The following is a 19,429-nucleotide window of genomic DNA, read 5'->3' as shown; positions in this document are numbered from 1 at the left end:
GCTGTGATTAGGATTGAGTCAGCTCCCCAAGTAGGTAATGACCATGATGGGTGCCCCACCTGGCCTCTTTCCTGGGGTCATAAATTAAATCTTGTCTCCTTCAAATGTCTGTTGGAATCCTAACCCCTTTACTTGTGGATGTGATCCTGTTTGGATAGAGGACTTTCTTTGTTATGATTATGGATCCTATCTCAGAGTGGTGGGCTCTCTATATAATTACTTTTTAGTTATTAAAAGAGCAGATTGTACTAGACAGGGTTCTCTAGAGAGACAAAACCAGATTGCTGATAATTATATATATATCTGTATATATATATATATATTTATAAACAGATATATATATAATACAAGAAATGAACAGTTAAATTATAAAGCAGTACAAATGGCTTAGTGCAACTCACTCCTGTGAGAGAGTTGTGAGACATTAACAGTCCTTCAAGTCTTGAGAGTCGCTAGGGAGTCCTCTATATATAGAGCGAGCTAGGTTATCCCAGCACAGGCAGCAAAGCAGGTCACCAACTGTCAGCCAGGTCACCAACTGTCAGTCCCCAGCTCCGGAGATGTAAATTTCAATCGTGTGGTCTTAAAGGGATCACAACTTACAGTGACACAGTCCACAGGTTAGGCATCCCACAGGTAGTGTGCCCTTTAAATTGAGGCACAGAACAAGCAAGGCAGCTGCACACTGATCCGATGTTTAAAGAGTGAGAGACAAGAAAGGCAAGGCTCACCAAGCCACTTATCTCTCCGCCCTTCCATTAATCCCACTTGTGTTTTATCGGCCAGGCTGGCACAATAAACTATCTCACAGATTAAGCACACACGTGCACATGCACGCACACAAAGACAGATGATGCATGTGCATCTAAAAGGAACACCCGAGGCATAGCATTTGCGATGAGACCTTGCAGAGTTCAAAAACAGAACAGCAGGGACATGCAATTGATGGTGATGCAGGTTCCTTTGCAAAGGGTTTGGTCTTGGGTTGTTAAAGCATCCATCACTGCAAAGCCATAGGGGCAACCATGACTTGGAGTCAACCACATCCGGTGTTCTACCAGGTCCTAGAGCTGGGCTGCATACTTTCACATACAGATGGCACATATTCATTCTCAGAGTAACGTTGTGTTTTTAGTATTGCTGTAAGTAATTCATAGTATATTCTAACTAAACCATAATCTACCTTGCCAAGGGGGCACTGAAGCTCCAAGAACAAGAGTGTAAGAGAGAGAGAGAGAGAGAGAGAGAGAGAGAGAGAGAGAGAGAGAGAGAGAGAGAGAGAGAGAGAGAGAGAGAAGAAGAAGAAGAAGAAGAAGAAGAAGAAGAAGAAGAAGAAGAAGAAGAAGAAGAAGAAGAAAACCATGTTGAGTAGGCCAGAGTGACATTAGCTCTTAGTAAGACTTGGTCTTCACGGAGCACTTTCTATGATGAGACCACTTTTTGTGTGGGTTGTTTCAATTATCCTTCCCAGCAACCCAGTGAGGTCAGTACTATTATTAGTCCCATTTTACATATGAAGTGTTGAAATAATCAGCCAAAGGCATCCCAGGTAAGACGTGGCCCCAACTGGACTGAATCTAGTGTCTCCAAGATGCTCTATTGTTCATACTAACAAAATGCTGCTGTAGGTGCCTCTCTGGTTTCCTATTCTTGCATTAGGACATGGACACTGTAAAACTTTCATTTTAACTGTGAATGAGTGAAATCCACAGAACTCTGTTTCCACACTTGAGGTTATAGATCCAGAGAACCCAGTGCCTAGTCTGGAGACAGGTTGACTTCCCTCTGTTGTTCCAATTCTCTCAAAAAGCAGCTGTTCATAAGGAATTTAAACGCTGAAAGTTTTCTTCTAAGTTAAATCACCTCCCAACAATCAACACCTGGGAAGGCAGAGGAAAGTTCTATGCCTGGTTTAATGAAATATACTTTTCTCATAAAAACATTTTGATAGCATAGAATAGGAGATATGTACTCATTAAAGTTTAATGAGTTGCCTCTCCCTGCCATTTTCCATATGAAAATTACACACCATGACTCATGTCTAGTGCGAGTTGGGAATAGTTACTGTAACTGTGAGCACAGTCTAACCCAATTCCAATCTTTATGGGTACAAGGATGAATGAAATCCCAGAGAGGATTGAGTAAGATACAGGAACAGGTAGCCATCAGAGTAAATGCCTTCGTTGACAATGGGGTTTTTCAAGGTAGTAAGTAAGACTTAGTTTTAAACTGATGGAACCACTTTTTTTGTTGTTGTTACTTGGCTTATTTTCTCTGAAAAGAGTTGCCAGGCACTCTTTTTGGAAATGACACTCCATCCCAACTCCCAGAAGATAGTGCTCTTATCAAAGGTTAGGAAAAGAAGTTTCATCTCTCGGGAGGGCCATTTGATAGCCTAAAATATACACAGAATTCTCTTCATCCATGGAGTCAATCACAATTCTCTCATCCTAAAATGTTAGGCTCCTCTCAAAATGGCTCTAAACTTCCTTTAGTTCATCTGTAAAGGCTAGATGCTGTTAAATTGGCTGTGATTTATTGTGATAGGTTTTGTGTCAACTTGGCTGGGTCAGGATTCTCCCACGATGTGATCTAATCAACTCCATAATGTGATCAGTTATGGGAAGAAAATGGTGGAGTGCTACCAGTCTTGATACAATTGAAAGGACATTTCATCTGGGATGTAGCCTGCTTTTATATAAGTTGACACTGCGGCAGCACTAGTTTACATCTTTCTGGTCCAGAGTCTACATCTGGCTCATTGACGCCCCAAACCTGGGGGCTATCATTGGCCTGCCATATTGCCTGCTGACCTTGGATTCATTAGACTCTGAAACCATAAGCCTGATTTACTGACTTTAATTCATCCAACTCTGCTTCTACCAGCCTGTGGTCTTCCTGCTCCCTAGTTCATTGACTCTAGAAACTACCTGAGTCAAAAGAAACCTCCAGCTTAATATATGACCCACAGACTTGAGCCAGATTTAAATTAACCACTTCTATAACTGTGTGAGCCATTTTTTGATATAAAATTCTCTGGCATATATATATATATATATATAATATATATATATATATCACTCATTCATATATATATATATTCACTGATTTGCTTCTCTAGAGAACCCAGTCTAATATATTCATCTATAGGATTTTCAATGACTTATTTTTTTTCTGGAAGTAGGTCACTAGATCTTTTGGCAAGGTAGCAATGAGTAGATACCAACCGCCAACCTCTCAGTTAGCAGTCAGGGCCATTAACTGTGCCACCCACAAATGCTATCATCCAATGAGTCATTTAATGTTCACAGAAAGCCTATGATGTAGGTGTTGCCATTATCTTTATTCTACAGCTGAAAAAAGAAGCTAATTATTAAAAAAACAAAAGCTGACCAGGGCCTTTCACAACTCAGTAACACCTGGGTGGCTTTGAGGAGGTGAGGTGCTTAGCCCAGGCATAAGGTTTCCTTAGGGACAATTTATGTTAAGATGCCTTATGTCTTTCCTATACTAACTTGACATTGCACGGGACCAGACTAACATCTCTCATGCTTGAGTCCCAGCCAAATAGTCCTACCTGACACTCCTTGAAGTCCATTTTCTCCAGGATTAGCACAGGAACAAGACTCTCATGTAAATAAAATCAAAACAAAGCACAGCAACTCTGCAAAGTATAGATCACCCTCCCTACCAAGTTAGTTAGCTTGTAGGATAAAGTCTTTTGCTTCTGCTCTTGGGGAATTAAAATGCTCTTTAAGAAAGTCCAGAGCCTGACTAACACATAATCCTTCAAATAACTAATGTCTCAAAGATAAAAGTTATTACATAGTTTGCAGTTTATTATCAGAGGTGCAATCAAATATGGTGTTAGGCTGTGGTTTGAGCACTTCACAGATTGGAGAGGTTCTCTCCTGAGACCTGGGGAGGGACAAATTGCTGGTTCACAATTAATGTGAGCAAGTGGGTCTGGATTTGGGTGGGAGAGGTGTCAGGGCTAAGTTCACGGCAGAGCCCTGCTTGTTGGGGCTGGGGAGGTCTTCATCAGGGTCGGCCCCAGTCTCTGGGGAGCCTGTCATGATGTGAAGTCTGCCCACTCATGAATAGCCAGTCCTGGTGGTGGCCTATGGTGCCACATCTACTGAAGACATGTCCTCATGGCATTACTGACCCTCTGGGGAAATCTCAACATTCTGTTTTGGATGCATCATTGGTTCAGCCAATGTATTCAAGCACACTATTTTTATCCTGGTTTCACAGCTTCTTGTGCAGGGAGTGTTTGAAGGGTCTGCCTGGTTGTAGTATTGAGGTGAGAGAATCACACATGTGGTGGCTTAGGTTTCTTTAAACATGAAAGGTAGGGAACTTGGTTCTTTGACACGCAGTGATGTCTGTGAATTCTGCTGAGTCTTGCCCAGGGCCGGCATGTGTGACTGTCTTACAGGCTGTCCACCCAGGACCAGACTATACAGAGCATTGGGCGTGCTGGTTCCAGGCTGACTTCAAGCAGTGTACCAATGGTTTAGGCTAATATTTTGGTTAACATTGTCTCACCAGATGCCAACAGAAACCTCTGCTAAAGGGCTCAAGAAGCTTGGCAGAGGAGAGTCAAAGGAGGACAGGGATAGAGGAGGGAGCCTATGATGGCAGGTCTGCTCTTATTTCTCTGTAGAAACATGCCTAAGATACCTGCTCACCCTGGGCCTTCGCCCAGGCCTCCAGTAGGAACCTCCAGGCATGCTTACAGATCTCTCATCCTTACAGATCTCCCCTCCACTATTAACCAAATTCGTAGCCCGAACAATCTGCAAAACGCTGGTAGAAGTCACAGACATGGTTGGTAGAGGTAGCTGGGTAGTTTGGGGCGGTTGACTAGACACAATAAGAACAGCTTTGATGTGTCTGGAAATCCTCTCTATCTTAATCTGGCTGACTGGTGGCGACAAGGTTATATGTGTGTATGAAACGTCATCCTCATCGAGCTGTATATTTCAATCTGTGCCATCTTTACCCCAATGAACAACGCCAAAAGGCGGGTGGGAGATTATGCAGAAGCTTCACTTGCCTTCCATCCTGCCTGACCCATTTTATTCTGGAGGCACAGAGAGTTCTAAGTCTCTACGTTCATTACACTTCTCTCGCTTCCTCCACAAATGTGTTTATACCCACATGGTATATTTATATCGGCAGTCACATTGATATATTTAAATCGGCAGAAGAGTGTTATATGTGCATGTCTATATAAAGGGTGGCTTGCTTCTTTCAAAGAACAGGAGGATCCTGGTTCTTTTTTTTTTTTTTTGGTGAGAAGTCTACACGAAGCCTGGAGGCCACATCAACAACCTCATCTGGAATGCTAGCACTCACCTTGATGATGACCTTGGGGATCGTTAGCGTAGTGGACTTCTGCTTAGCCAGGACATCCTTGGTCTGGTTGACCCGGGCTGTGACAAAGAAGTGCATGGAGGCTTGGTCCAGCAGCTGGCCCATGTACTCGCCGGCTCTGACCAGCACCTCCTCTTCCTTGACTGGCAGGAGGAAGGAAAAAAACACACACACAAAGCATCAGACATGAAATAGAATCTGTCTTATTTTCTCCCCAGTTCCACCCTCTTTCCCACATGCACAAAGCAACAACTGGGGACAAAACAAAGGTGTGGGGCAAATGGAACAAAGAGTCACCTGGGGACAGGATCTCTCATTTCTTTGTCAAAGGGATGTGCTGGAAATTTAATATTCAGTCAAGTCTTACTAGAGAAAATATGTCAAACTTTCATCATAAAACTGGCTGCTGTAAAACAGAATGCCACCACCAAGCAAAAACCCGAAGCTGTCTGTCAGGGAGATTGCATCCATCACGACTCCGTGTGCGTCAGAGTGGAACTGTGCTAGATACAGTTTGCAATGGCTGCCTTTTTAAAAGCACATCACCAGGCCTTTTTCCCAAGGAACCTCTGGAGTGAGTTTGCACCTGTAATCTTTCCATTTGTAGCCCAACACTTAACTGTCCACCCAGCGACTCCACAAAGAAGTTTAAAATCGAGGCACCATTGAGTTTTCAACTGTGACTGCTTGGAGTTGGGCAGAAGACAACCTCATGAGGGTAAATGAGGAGCAGCTGAGATAGGATTTCGCTTCGGCTCCTGCTGCCCTCTTGGAACAAGCAGCATCTCGCCCAGACGCAGACCACGTTCAGGCACAGCTGTGAACGATGGCAGACATGCAGCCTGCATGTTTTCTCACCAGCTTTTCCCGGACCTTCTTGTATCCTGGTATTTCTGGGATTTTTTTTGTTTTTTGTTTTCTGTTTAAGAAGCAAAAGCTGTTGAAACCAGCTTTCACCAACAGTGTCCAACCCTCCACCACCCCTACCCTATTTGCGACTCAAAAGAAGATATGGGTGTCACAGCCCTGCTTCTGCATAGCACTGGTGCTGAGTTTGCAGGGATTAGGCAGGAAGAACTCTCCCTGGGCCTCCTGGTTCCCTGGCAATCCTTTCTGGGCTGTGGCTGTGAAATTCTACTTTGTGGGACCTGGATACTGTGATGCCCAAATAGCTGCCCTACCCACTTTCTCTGTCCCCACTTTCTCTCACATAAGTCAAGAGAGCGCACAGATCCTCACACAAACGGATGGACTGCTATGGGGGCAGAGCCAGGCTGCTGGGGATCCACTATCAGCTGCAGCCCAGCGGAAGGTGGGAGTGTGAAGGCAGGTGATGACTCGCTCCTTTGACCCCCACCCACTGAGCATGGCCTCTGTAAACCTCACCACTGCTTCCATGACCCATCTGGGGCATGTGCCAAAGACCCCTCCTTCAGCTCCTCCGTGGCAATTATTGAAGGCTGTCTCTCTCATGGCCAGTATTTTAAACAGCAGAGGAGTCCATTTTAGCCTTGACCACTGAACGACAGGCCCTGCAGGTCACCAAGGACCACAAGGACTCACATTGGCTCCCAGGCAAGGGTGTATCAGGCCATCTCTGGCCCATAGATGGAACTTTTACACACGGCAGTTGGTCTGCAGCAACTTTTTCTGGGTGGCCTTGACTTTGAGCACATTTATTTCAAGGTCTCTTCATAAATGTGCAGACGACATGAATGACTCTGGTCCTCTGATAGGGCAGTTCTCCAACACACTGCACATCCAAATTACAATCTCCCAGGGACACTGAGGTCCTGCTGTGTACGTCCCTATGCCAGATCAACCCAATTAGAATCTTTAAGGGAACAGTATTTTTAAACATTCACCCAATCCTAAGGTGCAACCAGGACCCAGATGCAGTACATAAAAAACCCGGTAAGCCTCACAGAACCAGCTATGGGAAGTACAAATGGTTCATTTGCCTTGCTGCCAACCTAAAGGTTGGAAGTTGGGGTTCACCTAGAGGTGGCCCAAAGGGGCCCTGGTGTCACAGTGGGTTAAGTGTTGGCCTACCATCTTGAAGCTTGGCAGTTCAAACCCACCCGCTTCCCTGAGGGTGAAAGATGAAGCTGTTTGCTTTCAGTCTCAAAAACTCGAAGGAACAGTGCTATGGGGTTGCTATGAATTGGAATCCATGAGAAAGCAGTGGATTAACATAAACTCAGAAGGGAGTGAAACCATATGGAGCCCGGCTCCACTGTGAGACACATGGGCTCACACGGGGCAAATGGAAGGCAGGGTTTCCCTAGTCAAGTGACTCCAAGCATGTCTTCCCCAGAGCAGCAGCACTACCATCTTCTGGAAGCTCTTCAGAAGTGCAGGCTCCCTGACTCCTCCCAGGCAATGCTTGCTAAAATCTGAGAGGCAATGGGTATGGCTGATTCTAAATGCAGATAGGAGTTTGCAGGGACTCCGTGCTAAAATAGAGAAGTTGTGAGTCCCAGAAATCCCTTTAATCTCTCACAAACCAGGGAATTTAGTCACGCAACACTCGCTTTCAATGAGGGGAAATGTTGTCCTCCCCAGAGGACAGCTGGCAATGTCTGCAGTCACTATTTGGGGATGCTTTAGGAACTTAATGAGAGCGATCAGGGCTGATATTTAACATATTTATAAACAAAGTATGCCACAACAAAGAAGCAGCCTATCCAAATGCTGATGCCGGGGAGACTGTTATTTGACTTCACTGGCTCAAGGTAAACAAATACTAAAGGACTGGTTTGATTCCTGGGGCAATCCTGTTCATTTAGAATCTGTTGGAGCTCTGATCTTGCCTTAACCTTGAATGATCTTCTTTGGCCTGACCCTGGACCCTGCTTTCTCCATAGCTTCCTCAGCAATTCATTGTTATTTCCGATACGTCCCTGAATGGGCTACAACCTGGGTTGAATGTATGTGGCCTGTAAAAACTCGTCTCCAGACTGGGCCTGATGGAACGGCAGCATGGCAGGCTTTGAAGAGTGTTCACGTTCCCTCTAGTGTTAATACATTCCACATGGACTTCCTTTGGCTCTTTCTAGAAGGATGGGCTGGTCACTAGGTTCCTTTCGGCTCGTAGGATATGCCTGACTTCGCCCATGTAAACCCTTTTGCAGCAGTTCTTGCTGCCTTGATTTAGACTCTCAGCAAAAGGCCTTCTTTATTTTCTGAGAGAAAATTCCCTAGATCATAAAGCTGAAGAAACTGGGCTGTGCTTCAGAGCCCAAGAGAACGGTGCTCCTGAAATAGTGTGTTATGTAAGTGCTGTGTTTTGCCACTGAACAAGAAATTGTTCTAGATAAAGTTTATTAAACGTGGCAAGAGGACAAAGAATAGATTTTCCCTCTGTGAGTGGTGGAACTGCGAGGCTGCCAATGTCATTTACGGTGTCTGGGGAAAGCCAGGGGAGACACTGACTGGAGCTGCCTCATCTCTTTTCCAAAAAGCAAAGAAAACTAAATATATCCAAGTGGAAATGATAGCACCTTTGAAGGTACTGGAAGGTTTAATTTATTCAAATCTTCCAGCTGACTCCAGCCCACGTAGTTTCCCTTCATCATCAATCTGGCAAGTATGCCTTCGGTTCTACTTGGAAAAGTTTCTTTTCAATAGAGCCAGCTAGAAATCTGTGTCTCTGACCTGCTTGATAGAGGTCTAGAATTATATTTCTTTCCACAATATAGACAGCCATTTATTACACATAAGTGCTACTGTTACCTACAGGAGAGGCCAAACATTCTCAAGGTCTTTTTGAGGTGCTCGGGAGAAGACATTGGGATGGGCTGAGTGGGCAGGAGCAGTACTAATACTGAGTCAGGCTTAGGCTTGGTCCACCGTCCCTAAGAGAGATACTAGCTCATGCTACCTGTCTAACTGAGGTAGAGCTGGTTCACGGGTAGAATTATTACCTTCCATATAGGAGACCAATTTGATTCCCAGTCAATGCGCAGCCACCACCCATCAAGGTGTGTTTCTATGCTACTGCAATGGTTTCAGCAGAGCTTTCAAGCTATGATGGACTAAGAAGAAAGGCCTGGCAATCTCCTTCTAAAAATCACCCAATGAAAATCATAATGGTTCTATTTGTAACCAATCATGGGGATGACACAGAAAAAGGCAGCATTTTGGTCAATTGAGCCTGGAGTCACTTTGATTCAGGAGTTGATTCAATGGCAGATAAACAACAATCTACCTCATTAACTTATATCCACTCATTGCTTTATCGGATAAAGGGAGAAAGAGGAAGGAGATTAGGTGATGGGAATATTGGGAAGTGGGCCAGGTTCATTCACATTTCCTTGTTTTAGAGCGTTGGGGCAGCACCCATGTTGGACTCCAGGTATTGGGCATAGGATATTGGAGCTGGTGAATTTAGGTGCTACTTTTATATAGAACTTGATCACTGTCACTGCCTGACTGGAATTGAGCTTCACACATTTTGTTCACTTTGTCAATTCGCCTTTCTAATCCCTGTTTCCCTGAATGTAAAAGTGTTGAAAATTGGCACTTACTTGAAATTTACTATGTGATAACCATTTCACATGTATCATTGCCTTTAATTTTCTTTATGCCTTCCTTCTCTCACATCGCATATCTAATTCATCAGCCAATTTAGGGAACTCTATTTGTATTGTATTGTATTATATTGTACTGATGATATGAAGAAGAATATGGCATTGGGATTGGAGGAAGGTTTATTAACAACCTGTGATATGCAGATGACACAATCTTGCTTGCTGAAAGTGAGGAGGACTTGAAGCACTTGCTGATGAAGATCAAAGTTTGCAGTCTTCAGTTGGATTACAACTCAGTGTCAAAGAAGATCAAAAATCCTCACAACGAGACTAATAGGGGACATCATGATATATGGAGAAATGTTTGAAGTTGTCAAGGATTTTGTCTCACGTGGTTCCACAATCAATGTTTATGGAAGGAGTGGTCGAGAGATCAAAAGATGAGTTGCATTGGGTAAAACTGCTGCACAAGACCTATTTCAAGTGTTGAAATGATGTCACTTTGAGGACTAAGTTGTGCCTGAGCCAAGCCGTTGTGTTATTGATCACCTCATATGTATGCGAAAGTTGGACATTTGAATAATGAAGACCAAAGAAGAATAGATGCATTGTAATGGTGGTGCTGGAGAAGAATATTGAAAGTCCCATGGACTGCTAAAAGCACAAGCTGACCTGTCTTGGAAGACGTATGACCAGACTGCTTCTTACAGACAAGGAGGACGAGGCTTCGTCTTAGATAATTTAGACATGTTGGCAGGAGAGACTAGTCCCTGGAGAAGGACATCATGCTTGGTAAAGGAAAGAAGCAGCAAAAATGTGGAAGATCTTTAACAAGGTGGATGGACAGTGGCTACATAAATGAGCTCAAATAGAAAAACATTGTGAGGATGGTGCAGGACCGGGCAGTGTTTTGTTGTGTTGTAAACACAGTCACTGTGGGTCAGAACTGACTTAATGGCCCCTAACAACAACAACAACAATACATCCAGAACATACTCAGATCTGATAACTTCTCACCTCTCCATTACTACTACCTCCAACTCTTCCTCAGACTACTGTAGTAGATGACTACTAGTCCTTCAATACAAGCCATGCTTCTCCTATAGTCCACTCTCAATATACCCTGTTTCCCCGAAAGTAAGACATCCCCGGAAAATAAGACCTACTTACAATTTTGCCTCTTGCTGAAAGTAAGACATTCCCCCCAAAATAAGACCTCCCCGAAAATCAGGGTTTGGATTGTTATGATGATGTTCCAGAAGATGATGACACGACTGTCATTGAATAAATGAGTAAATGTACCATAGATTGTTGTACATGGAAATAATGGCAGTAACAAGAAATTCTTGATACTGTGGGATTCACTGTTTGTTCTAGTTATGCTGGTTTGTGATGACAACTACTACCATACCGTATACAGGTAATAAATTTCCTTTTTTTTTTGGTTCAACAATAAATGTGTACTGTATTCTTCTTCATGGAAAAATAAGACATCCCCTGAAAATAAGACCGAGCGCATCCTTGGGAGCAACAATTAATATAAGACATTGTCTTATTTTGGGGGAAATAGGGTAATAGCCAGAGTGACTTTCCAAATTCCAACTTCAGGATTACCACACTGCTGCTCACAACCCTCCAATAATTTTCCACCGGGCTTCCAAACAGCCAAAGTCCTTACAAGCACCTACAATTCTTTATGTGGTTGGCACCTCTGTCCCGCAATGGCCGCTTACGACCTGCCCTCTAGGTCTCCTTGCTGATCATTGAACACATGAGACATGCTCTAGCCTCAGGGTCTTCATGCTTATGGTTTATTCTGGTTGGGAAGGTAGCCCTCCAGTGAACCACAGGGTCCATGCCTGCCCTCTGCACGTCTCAGTTAACGGTACCCTATTAAAGAGGCCTTCCCGGACAGCTCCTGCACATTACTTATCTCATTAACCTACTTCAGATCTCCATTGTACTTAATCCCATCAACACATGATACTGTCACTGCTTGGTTGTTTATTGCTTGGTTGTAATACCTTCACTGCTTGGTTGTTTATACCCTACTGGGATTGTCAAGGGTTTCAGTTTACTTGGATCCAGAGCAAAAGTTTCTAGGAGTGTAGTCAGGAAATCAAGCGACTGTTGCATTAGGAACATGTTCTGTAAAATATCTCTTGAAAATGTTAAGGAGCCAAGATGTTGAAGACCAAGTTATGCCCGGAGCATCCCATGTGTTTCAATCACCTCATGCATGTGGAAGCTGGACAGTGCATAAGGAACCCCAAAGAAGACCTTCCACTTTTCAGTTATGGTTGGTGCACGCAAAGAGTATTGCATCTACTATGGGCTTCCAGAAGAATGCACAGGCGTGTCTTGGGCGAAGAACAACCAGAATCCTCCTTAGCAATAAGGATGGTGAGCTCTTGTTTCATGAACTTTGAACCATTATCAGGAGGGACCGTTGTCTGAAAAAGGATGTCATACTCGGCAAACCCGAGGACCATGGACAAAGAGGAAACCTCTCAATGAGGTGGATTGACACAGTGGTTTCACCAAGCAGCTCCAAAATAACACAATTGTGAGGATGACAGAGGACTGAGAAGTGTTTCCTTCTGTTATATATGGGATCATCATGACTCAAAACTGAGTCGATTGTACCTAACAATAACAACATCCCACGAGACTGTAACATCCATAAGGGTGTCTGTTTTATGTGTTGCTCTGTCTCCAGCACAAAATAGTACCCTGGCTTGCATGAACTAAATAAAGATCTGAAACATGACTCAACCACATTCTCTTGTAGGTAGTGTTATCTCCACGTGCAGAGGAGGAGAGCGAGCTCAGATCGCTAAAGTGCTAAAACCGAGGTTCTCTGTATCTAATCTATCTAACCGATCTAAAAATTATGCTGACTGTTTTCTTCTTGAGTCCTTGATGCTGAATCATCTTCTCTAAGAATATGAAGGGGTTAAACCTCTCCAGTATCCAGGAAAAACACCAGAGTGATTAAATTATTACCTAGATGACTGAAGCCAGGATGACTTGCTTCTATCCATTTTGGATTCGTTTCTTGGAATTGAAATTTTTATAAATAGCGCCCACTTTTTCTAGGTTTTTAGGAGGTGAGGTGCTCAGTTCTAGACATGTTGTTTGGTTATCTGTCAGTTACATATTAGTTCTGCTAATCTCTGCTTTATCAACATGTTATTGGCATGCTTTTATTCCCTTTTCTTATCAGAGCACCAGTTGAACAGGACTATATTCAGGTCAAGAGAATGTCCTGAAAGTGGTCGACCTTGCTGACCTACTTGAGTGAACTCAATACCTTGTGACTGAAGCTCTCTCTCCCAGTTGACTCTCTCTGCCAGTTGTATGAAAATCCACTGTGCCCACTAATAACCAATATCCTCAAGAAATGCAATTAGTTAAGACCCCAAAAGCAGGCCTCCACATGCTATTCCATAAATTTCTTAAATGCTATCAAATTTTAACAGTGAAAAAGTTCTTGAATGGACTTGTGTGCAAGGAAAGTTGGGAAGGGCCCAGAGTGTGGAAGAGGCATTAAGAGTGATGGAAGCGAGAGCCAAGTACTTTATGGTTCCAGGATAGCACCCTCTGGTCTTTGTTCTCCTCCCTGTGAATCAGCATCCACTCGATGGTGATGAGAGTTTATTGTGAACTGGCCCATTCAGACCTATCATTGTTAAGAACTAGCCTTGAACCGAGGATATGTCTCCCTGTGTTATGAATTGAATATTGCCCCCCCCCCCCAAAGGCATGTGGAAATCCTAACCTCTGTCACTATCTATGTGACCTTGCTTAGAAAAGGGGTCTTTGAAGATGCTGTCAATTAAGTTAACATGAGGTCATACTAGAGTGGTTAATAACCCTCCTGAGTGGCCTTATGAAAGAGGAGAAATTCTACAGAGGAAGACAGAAAAGAGGATCATGTGAAGCTGCATCTCTGCTCCAAGGAATGCCTGGGGCCATCCGAAGCTGGCAGAGACGAGAAAGGATCTTCCTTTGGAGCCGATGGAGAGAGTATGACCACAAGGATGCTCTGAAATCAGACTTGTCGTCTCCAGACTGTGAGACGATGATGCTCGATTCTTATGAACCACTCTGTTTGTGGTACTTTTGTTATGGTAGCTCCACAACAATTAGTACACCGTGCTTTCTAAATAGTGAATCCAAACACGTAATTCCTGCTGCTGCTTTGAGAGAGAGGAACCCTTAGGCAGCCTGATTTCTGATTTAAGATCAGAGCTTCCTGCACCTCCCTGTGCATATGAGTGGGAAGCTGGCTGTAATGCTGATGCCTACTCTCCAGCCTGGGGGACAGCCTCCCCAGGAATGCTGAGGCTTCAGGTCCTCTAATCACACTCTGAGTAGCAAGAATTTAAGATAAGTTCATTTGCATATTTTGCTCTGTGAGGCTCTAAGCTCTAAGACTGTCAGCATTTATCGGTACACGCGACATGAAAATGACAGTTGAGGCTTGAGGTTCACTTGAGTTCTGAGGAAGAACTTCCGTTTTGGCAGAATGCTATTGGGGGCCTAAGGAGCTTATCACCAAGGCAGACAGACAGCCAGATCACAGGTTGTGGAGAGAGTTAACTTACAGGATAAGGGCTCCAAGGTGACATCAAATGTCTCCTTCTTGAACTCGGTCTTGGAGACCCCCGTGTAGAAGGTGATGTTGCCGGAGAGATAAGCTGAGACAGTGTACCGGTTGGAGCTGTTGTTCTGGAATGTGATGGTGATTTTGAAGTCTTTTCCCAGCACGGCATTTCCCACTGTAAAGTCCATGTCAACATCTGACCGTGGCTTGAGGGCGTTGTCTGTGTTGAGGGGCTTTTTAGCTCCATACATCAGGGCAGTTTCCAGGGCCAACCTTTCCTCTTCTTGACCTAAGGAAAATCCAGAGAGAGTGACAGGGAAAGAGAAGATGCAACCCATCCAGAAGGCAGGGCATTAACAAGCTCCCACTGTTCAGTAGGCTTTGCAACAAGCCACCTTCATCCACAACTGCCCTGTGAGCAGGTGTCATCACTAGTCCCAGCCTATAAATGATGGGAAATCGGGTTTGGAGAGTTAACGATCCACCTAGGTCACTGAGTTCATATGTGGCAGAGCCGGGGTCTACCTGGAGAGGCTGTTACTCTAAGGGTTGTATCTCCAGTGTTACGTTTTAAGATTCAATAGGCAAAATTGTCTCAAACTGTGCTAGCCTAGCCCTATAACTAGTACAGACTTAGGAGTATGAAGAGGCTGTGTGCTCACATAAAAATGTACAGCCTAGGAAAGCAGAGAGTTGCTTAGAATGAGAATTGAATTGATGGCCTTGAGCTTGGAGGGTTGGAAAGTTTCTTCTTCTTCTTCTTCTTCTTTTTTGAGTATAGCTTAACTGCATGGTTGGTAGTACCAGCCCAAAAGCCACTCCAAGGGAGAGAAATGATGCTGTCGGCTTCTGGAAAGATTTCATCTCAAAGACCCAAGGTTGCAGTTCTGCTCTGTCCTACGGGGTCATTGTGAGGTTCCACCAACTTGATGGTAATAGGTAGTGAGCGAAGTATCGATTTTGAACTCATTCTACCTTCTGCAATATGAATTTTCTCTGTTCATGGGGGTACCTTCGAATTCCTCATCCCCTCCCCAAACAAGGTATGCCTCCTTCATCTGTCCTTCCAGTTGGGACTGCCTTCCTTGAGCCTGGTTGACCTGACCCCAAGAGCAGCTGCTCAACTCCACCTGCCTTCCCCTGTGATGCCTGTCCAGGCAGAATGCAGAGCTGGCTGGCCCCACAGCACGCAGATCTAACCAGGTGCCTTTGAGTTGACTCTGACTATGGGCACCCATGTATGTCACAGTAGAACCATGCTCATTGGGTTTGCAGTGGCTGCTTTTCTATAACTTGCTAGGCCTTTCTTCTGAGGGGTCCTTGGGTGGGCTGGAACCTCCAACCTTTATGGTCAGGGGCCGAGCAAGTTAGCTGGTTGCACCTGCCAGGGGCTCCCATGCAGATCTAGCTCGATGATAACACAAGTCCCTTTAACAAAGTTTCTCCAGAGCCTAGTGCCCTCGGAGACTAGACCTTCTACAGTGCGCCTGATTTTCCACGAAGCTCATTGGCCTACCTAAAATTCTGAGAGTGAGCCCTACAACAAAGAGATTTGTTTTTCTTTTACAAGAGTCCCTGAGCTCGGCTGACACCGAACAGAGTCCCCGGAGGAACAACTCTTGGCATCCGGCAGTGCACACAAGTTCCCGTGGAGTTTAAGATACACATGCTGCTTGGAGGGAACTATCTCTGGACAATTTCCAAGGTGGCGTGATGGAGATGAAAGGAGGGGAGGGGGAGAGAGGCAGGGCCCTGGAAAAAGAAAAGCATAGCTTTGTTCAGGTACCCACTGCCCTAGAGTTAAGTCAGAGCGACCCTATAAGACAGAGCACAACTCACTGCTTCTGAGATTACATCTGGACAGAAGCCCATCTTTCTCCCAAGAAGAGGCAAGTAGATTTGAACTCCTTCACCATCAGTTAGCTGTTTAATTCTAAACTCACTTCCCACCAGCACTCCTTCTGTTCGGGCATGGAAACGTGAAGTGCCTTGTAGCTTATGGATCCAGATGCCCAAAGGCTGGGAGGCCAGTACTTACTAAGCTCAAGGTTGAGGGGTACATAGGGATTCCAGTTGATCTCTTTTCTACACAAACACCATTGAGTGAACCTTAGTGTGAGATGGAGGGTAGAGATGAATCCACATTTTTTTTTAGTTAGCAAAAACTGCTCAGTGAAATAGCAAATTAAACACCATATATTAAAAAATTGGTAGCGTTTATAATTATGCTACCTTTAAGACATTGGCTTCCAGGTTACCTGTCTAAGAGTGAAATGCAATGGAGGTTGAGAGACCAATGACTAGCGGCAGCTGTCATTGAGAACTAACCCTTTGGGAAGTGTTTACTGTAAATTCTGTCATTTTATCTTCCTTGGTAACATGAGGGGGCCTCCCTACACTCTGGTCAGGTCGATTGAAGCAGATTTATGCCGAGTGTCTGGTCATGGGAGAGGCAAATAAATGAAAGCCAAGGTTGAGGCAAGGCCGGCAGGCACAACAAAGAAACGTGAGTGCATGTTCTAACACGGACTATTTCTTGTGGTCAAGACTGCAAGAAGGTGCCAGAAACTTTTGGTGTGGACTAAGCTTCGGGAACATGAGATCATGCACCAATAAAGGAGAGGGGGTGCCGCGAAAGTGAACAATCCATGGGAATCTTCTACAGAAATTGATGAGAGAACTCAGGGAGAGGGAGCCTGAACGGTAGTTTGGTCGGGAATCAACAACAGACATTTAGATAGAATACAGGGGCAAAAACAGCAGCAGGAGCAGGAAGGGGCTGGCTTGACAGAGGGGTTGACATGATAGGCAGTTCCTAGGCGATACAACAGTTAACAGGCTAGGCTGCTAACTGAGAGTTCAGGAATTCGAGTCTACCCAGAGACACTTTGGAGAAAAGACTTTTGGGTCTGATTCTGAGAAATCAGCCCGTGCAAACCCTCCAAAGCACATACACGTTTACCACCACAAACCTGGGGTCAACCCTACCTGGGTCCTCTCTTCGCACCACTAACTAGCATATCAAAAGATTTTCTTTCCTTTTGATTTTTCCAGTACTTGCATACCACACGGTGTGACATCATTCCATTCTCCCAACTGAAGGTAAGCTTTACAAATCCACCTCTCTGTCACTCCAACCCAAGTTCCGTCTGGCACAGAGACTCTGAATGACTGCAGTTTCGAGAAGGGCTTTGCTATCGGAGACAGAACATTTATCTTTGTGTTGCTTTTAGTTTTATCAAATCAGTCCCATTGCCCAAATCCATTGCCATTGAGTCAATTCTGACCCAGAGTGGCCCTATAGGACCAGGTAGAAATGGCCCTTTCAGTTTCCAAGGTTGTAAATTTTTGTGAGAGAAGAAAGCCATACTTTTCTTCCCCAGAGAACCAGCAGGGCTCCTTAGATGAAGACCAGACAGCTGTTATTCATATAGTTTTCATCAGCTTAATTTTAGATGTAGATTACCAGGCTTTTCTTCTGAGTGCCTCTGGGTAGACTCGAACCTGCATTCGTTCAGTTAGCAGTGGAGGGGGTTATTGGCTGCATTCTAGCATTCTACACAGCTGATGCCATTTACTTCTCAGAGTGGTCATGTATTTGTGAAGTAATAGATCTTGGAAACCTCAAGGGGCTGGCATATCTGAGTTGAATGACTTCAGATCTAAACCGAAACTCCATTTTGGATTAACTCAAGATTTTCATCTTTGCTTTCGTAAAGAACCCATTGTGTCTTTTTATCAAAGGGTTACAGTTTATCAAAGGTTTACATTGTGTCTTTTTATGAAAGGTTTACAGTCTGAACAATAACAATAAAGGTACGGCTTTCTAACTTGGCTAAAGAATTGTTTAGTGCCTGTTAAGAATGTGTATACAGCCAGTCCCAGAAAAGGAACGTTGGTCAGCAGGAGAGTGAATTGATAATGTGAAAGAAAGTTATACTCTGTAAATATAGATATACATCAAGTTCATGTCCAGACTCCCCTAATTGTACTCTCCGGGAATTTCCACTAATCGTCCTTTGTAAATTTGTGATTCAGGGACTTGAGTTATTGGCATAAAAAGACAAGTGGAAAATGTAACAGAAAATTAGTTCCTGAAAAAATACGTCGTTAAATAACTCTCAAGAAGCACCAAATAAACTTCCGGATACTGTTTAGACTCAAAGTTTAACAAGCCCCTTGTAAGTATTTGCCATGCTCCCTCCCCCTCCTTCATATGTTTAAGAGAATAACTTCTTTACTTACTTCAGGTTTTTAAAACCTGCCTGCTCCATCACTCCACATTTTATATGGATTTCCATAATATCTTCCCGCTTCACAATGATTCTATGCCTTCCTTAAAATTATTTTTTATTTAACTTCTAGCTAAAAGTGATTCCATGGAGACAGAGTGGAAGGAGAGGGTTGGCTTGAGAAATATTTCAGAGCAAAACCCAAGAGGAATTGTTGATTGACTCTGAAATGAAGAAGGGAAGGTGCAGGGTTGAGTGAACTCTCAGATTGTTATACATATGTGGACCGTGGTTCTCTGTGCCCGGTGAGGAATGCAGGAGGAATAGCGCAGGGTGGTGGAGCAAAAAGGAGAGAATGTGGCACTTGGGAGAGCATACAATGTAAAAGGTTATGGGGACATATGAGATTTAAAAGTGAAGTGTGGGCTGGAGACGTGCACCAGGAGTGACAGCACGTGTGTGAGAGTTAATACCAGCTACCCAGATAGAACATACAGTGGTGGGCATGAAGTCCAAGAATCAAATTCCAGAAGGAAGTAACTGTCAGTGAATGGGTGAAGAAAGGCATGCTAAGTGGTATATAAGGAGACAGAAAAATAACTGGGCAGGAGAGGGTACAAATAGCAGAAAGTTCTATCAAAGGGAAAAAATGAAAAGAGAAATTCAACCAAGTG

At 44.1% G+C, this 19,429-nt stretch overlaps 1 protein-coding gene across 1 annotated transcript in view; it reads right to left on the bottom strand.

Moving 5' to 3' along the window:
* The window catches only part of F13A1 (coagulation factor XIII A chain), a 295,105-nt gene that overhangs the window by 34,887 nt on the left and 240,789 nt on the right, over positions 1 to 19,429 (bottom strand). Inside the window, exons 11-12 of the mRNA XM_075554127.1 lie at positions 14,525 to 14,812; positions 5,365 to 5,525 (exon numbers count right to left, since the gene is read on the bottom strand). Coding sequence (XP_075410242.1) covers positions 5,365 to 5,525; positions 14,525 to 14,812 — 449 coding nt within the window. The remainder of the gene's footprint in view (positions 1 to 5,364; positions 5,526 to 14,524; positions 14,813 to 19,429) is intronic.

This window comes from Tenrec ecaudatus, chromosome 7 (assembly GCF_050624435.1).
Source record: "Tenrec ecaudatus isolate mTenEca1 chromosome 7, mTenEca1.hap1, whole genome shotgun sequence".
Taxonomy (NCBI): domain Eukaryota; kingdom Metazoa; phylum Chordata; class Mammalia; order Afrosoricida; family Tenrecidae; genus Tenrec; species Tenrec ecaudatus.
The sequence above is the reverse complement of the archived record's forward strand: the minus strand, read 5'-3'. Positions and strand labels throughout refer to the sequence as shown.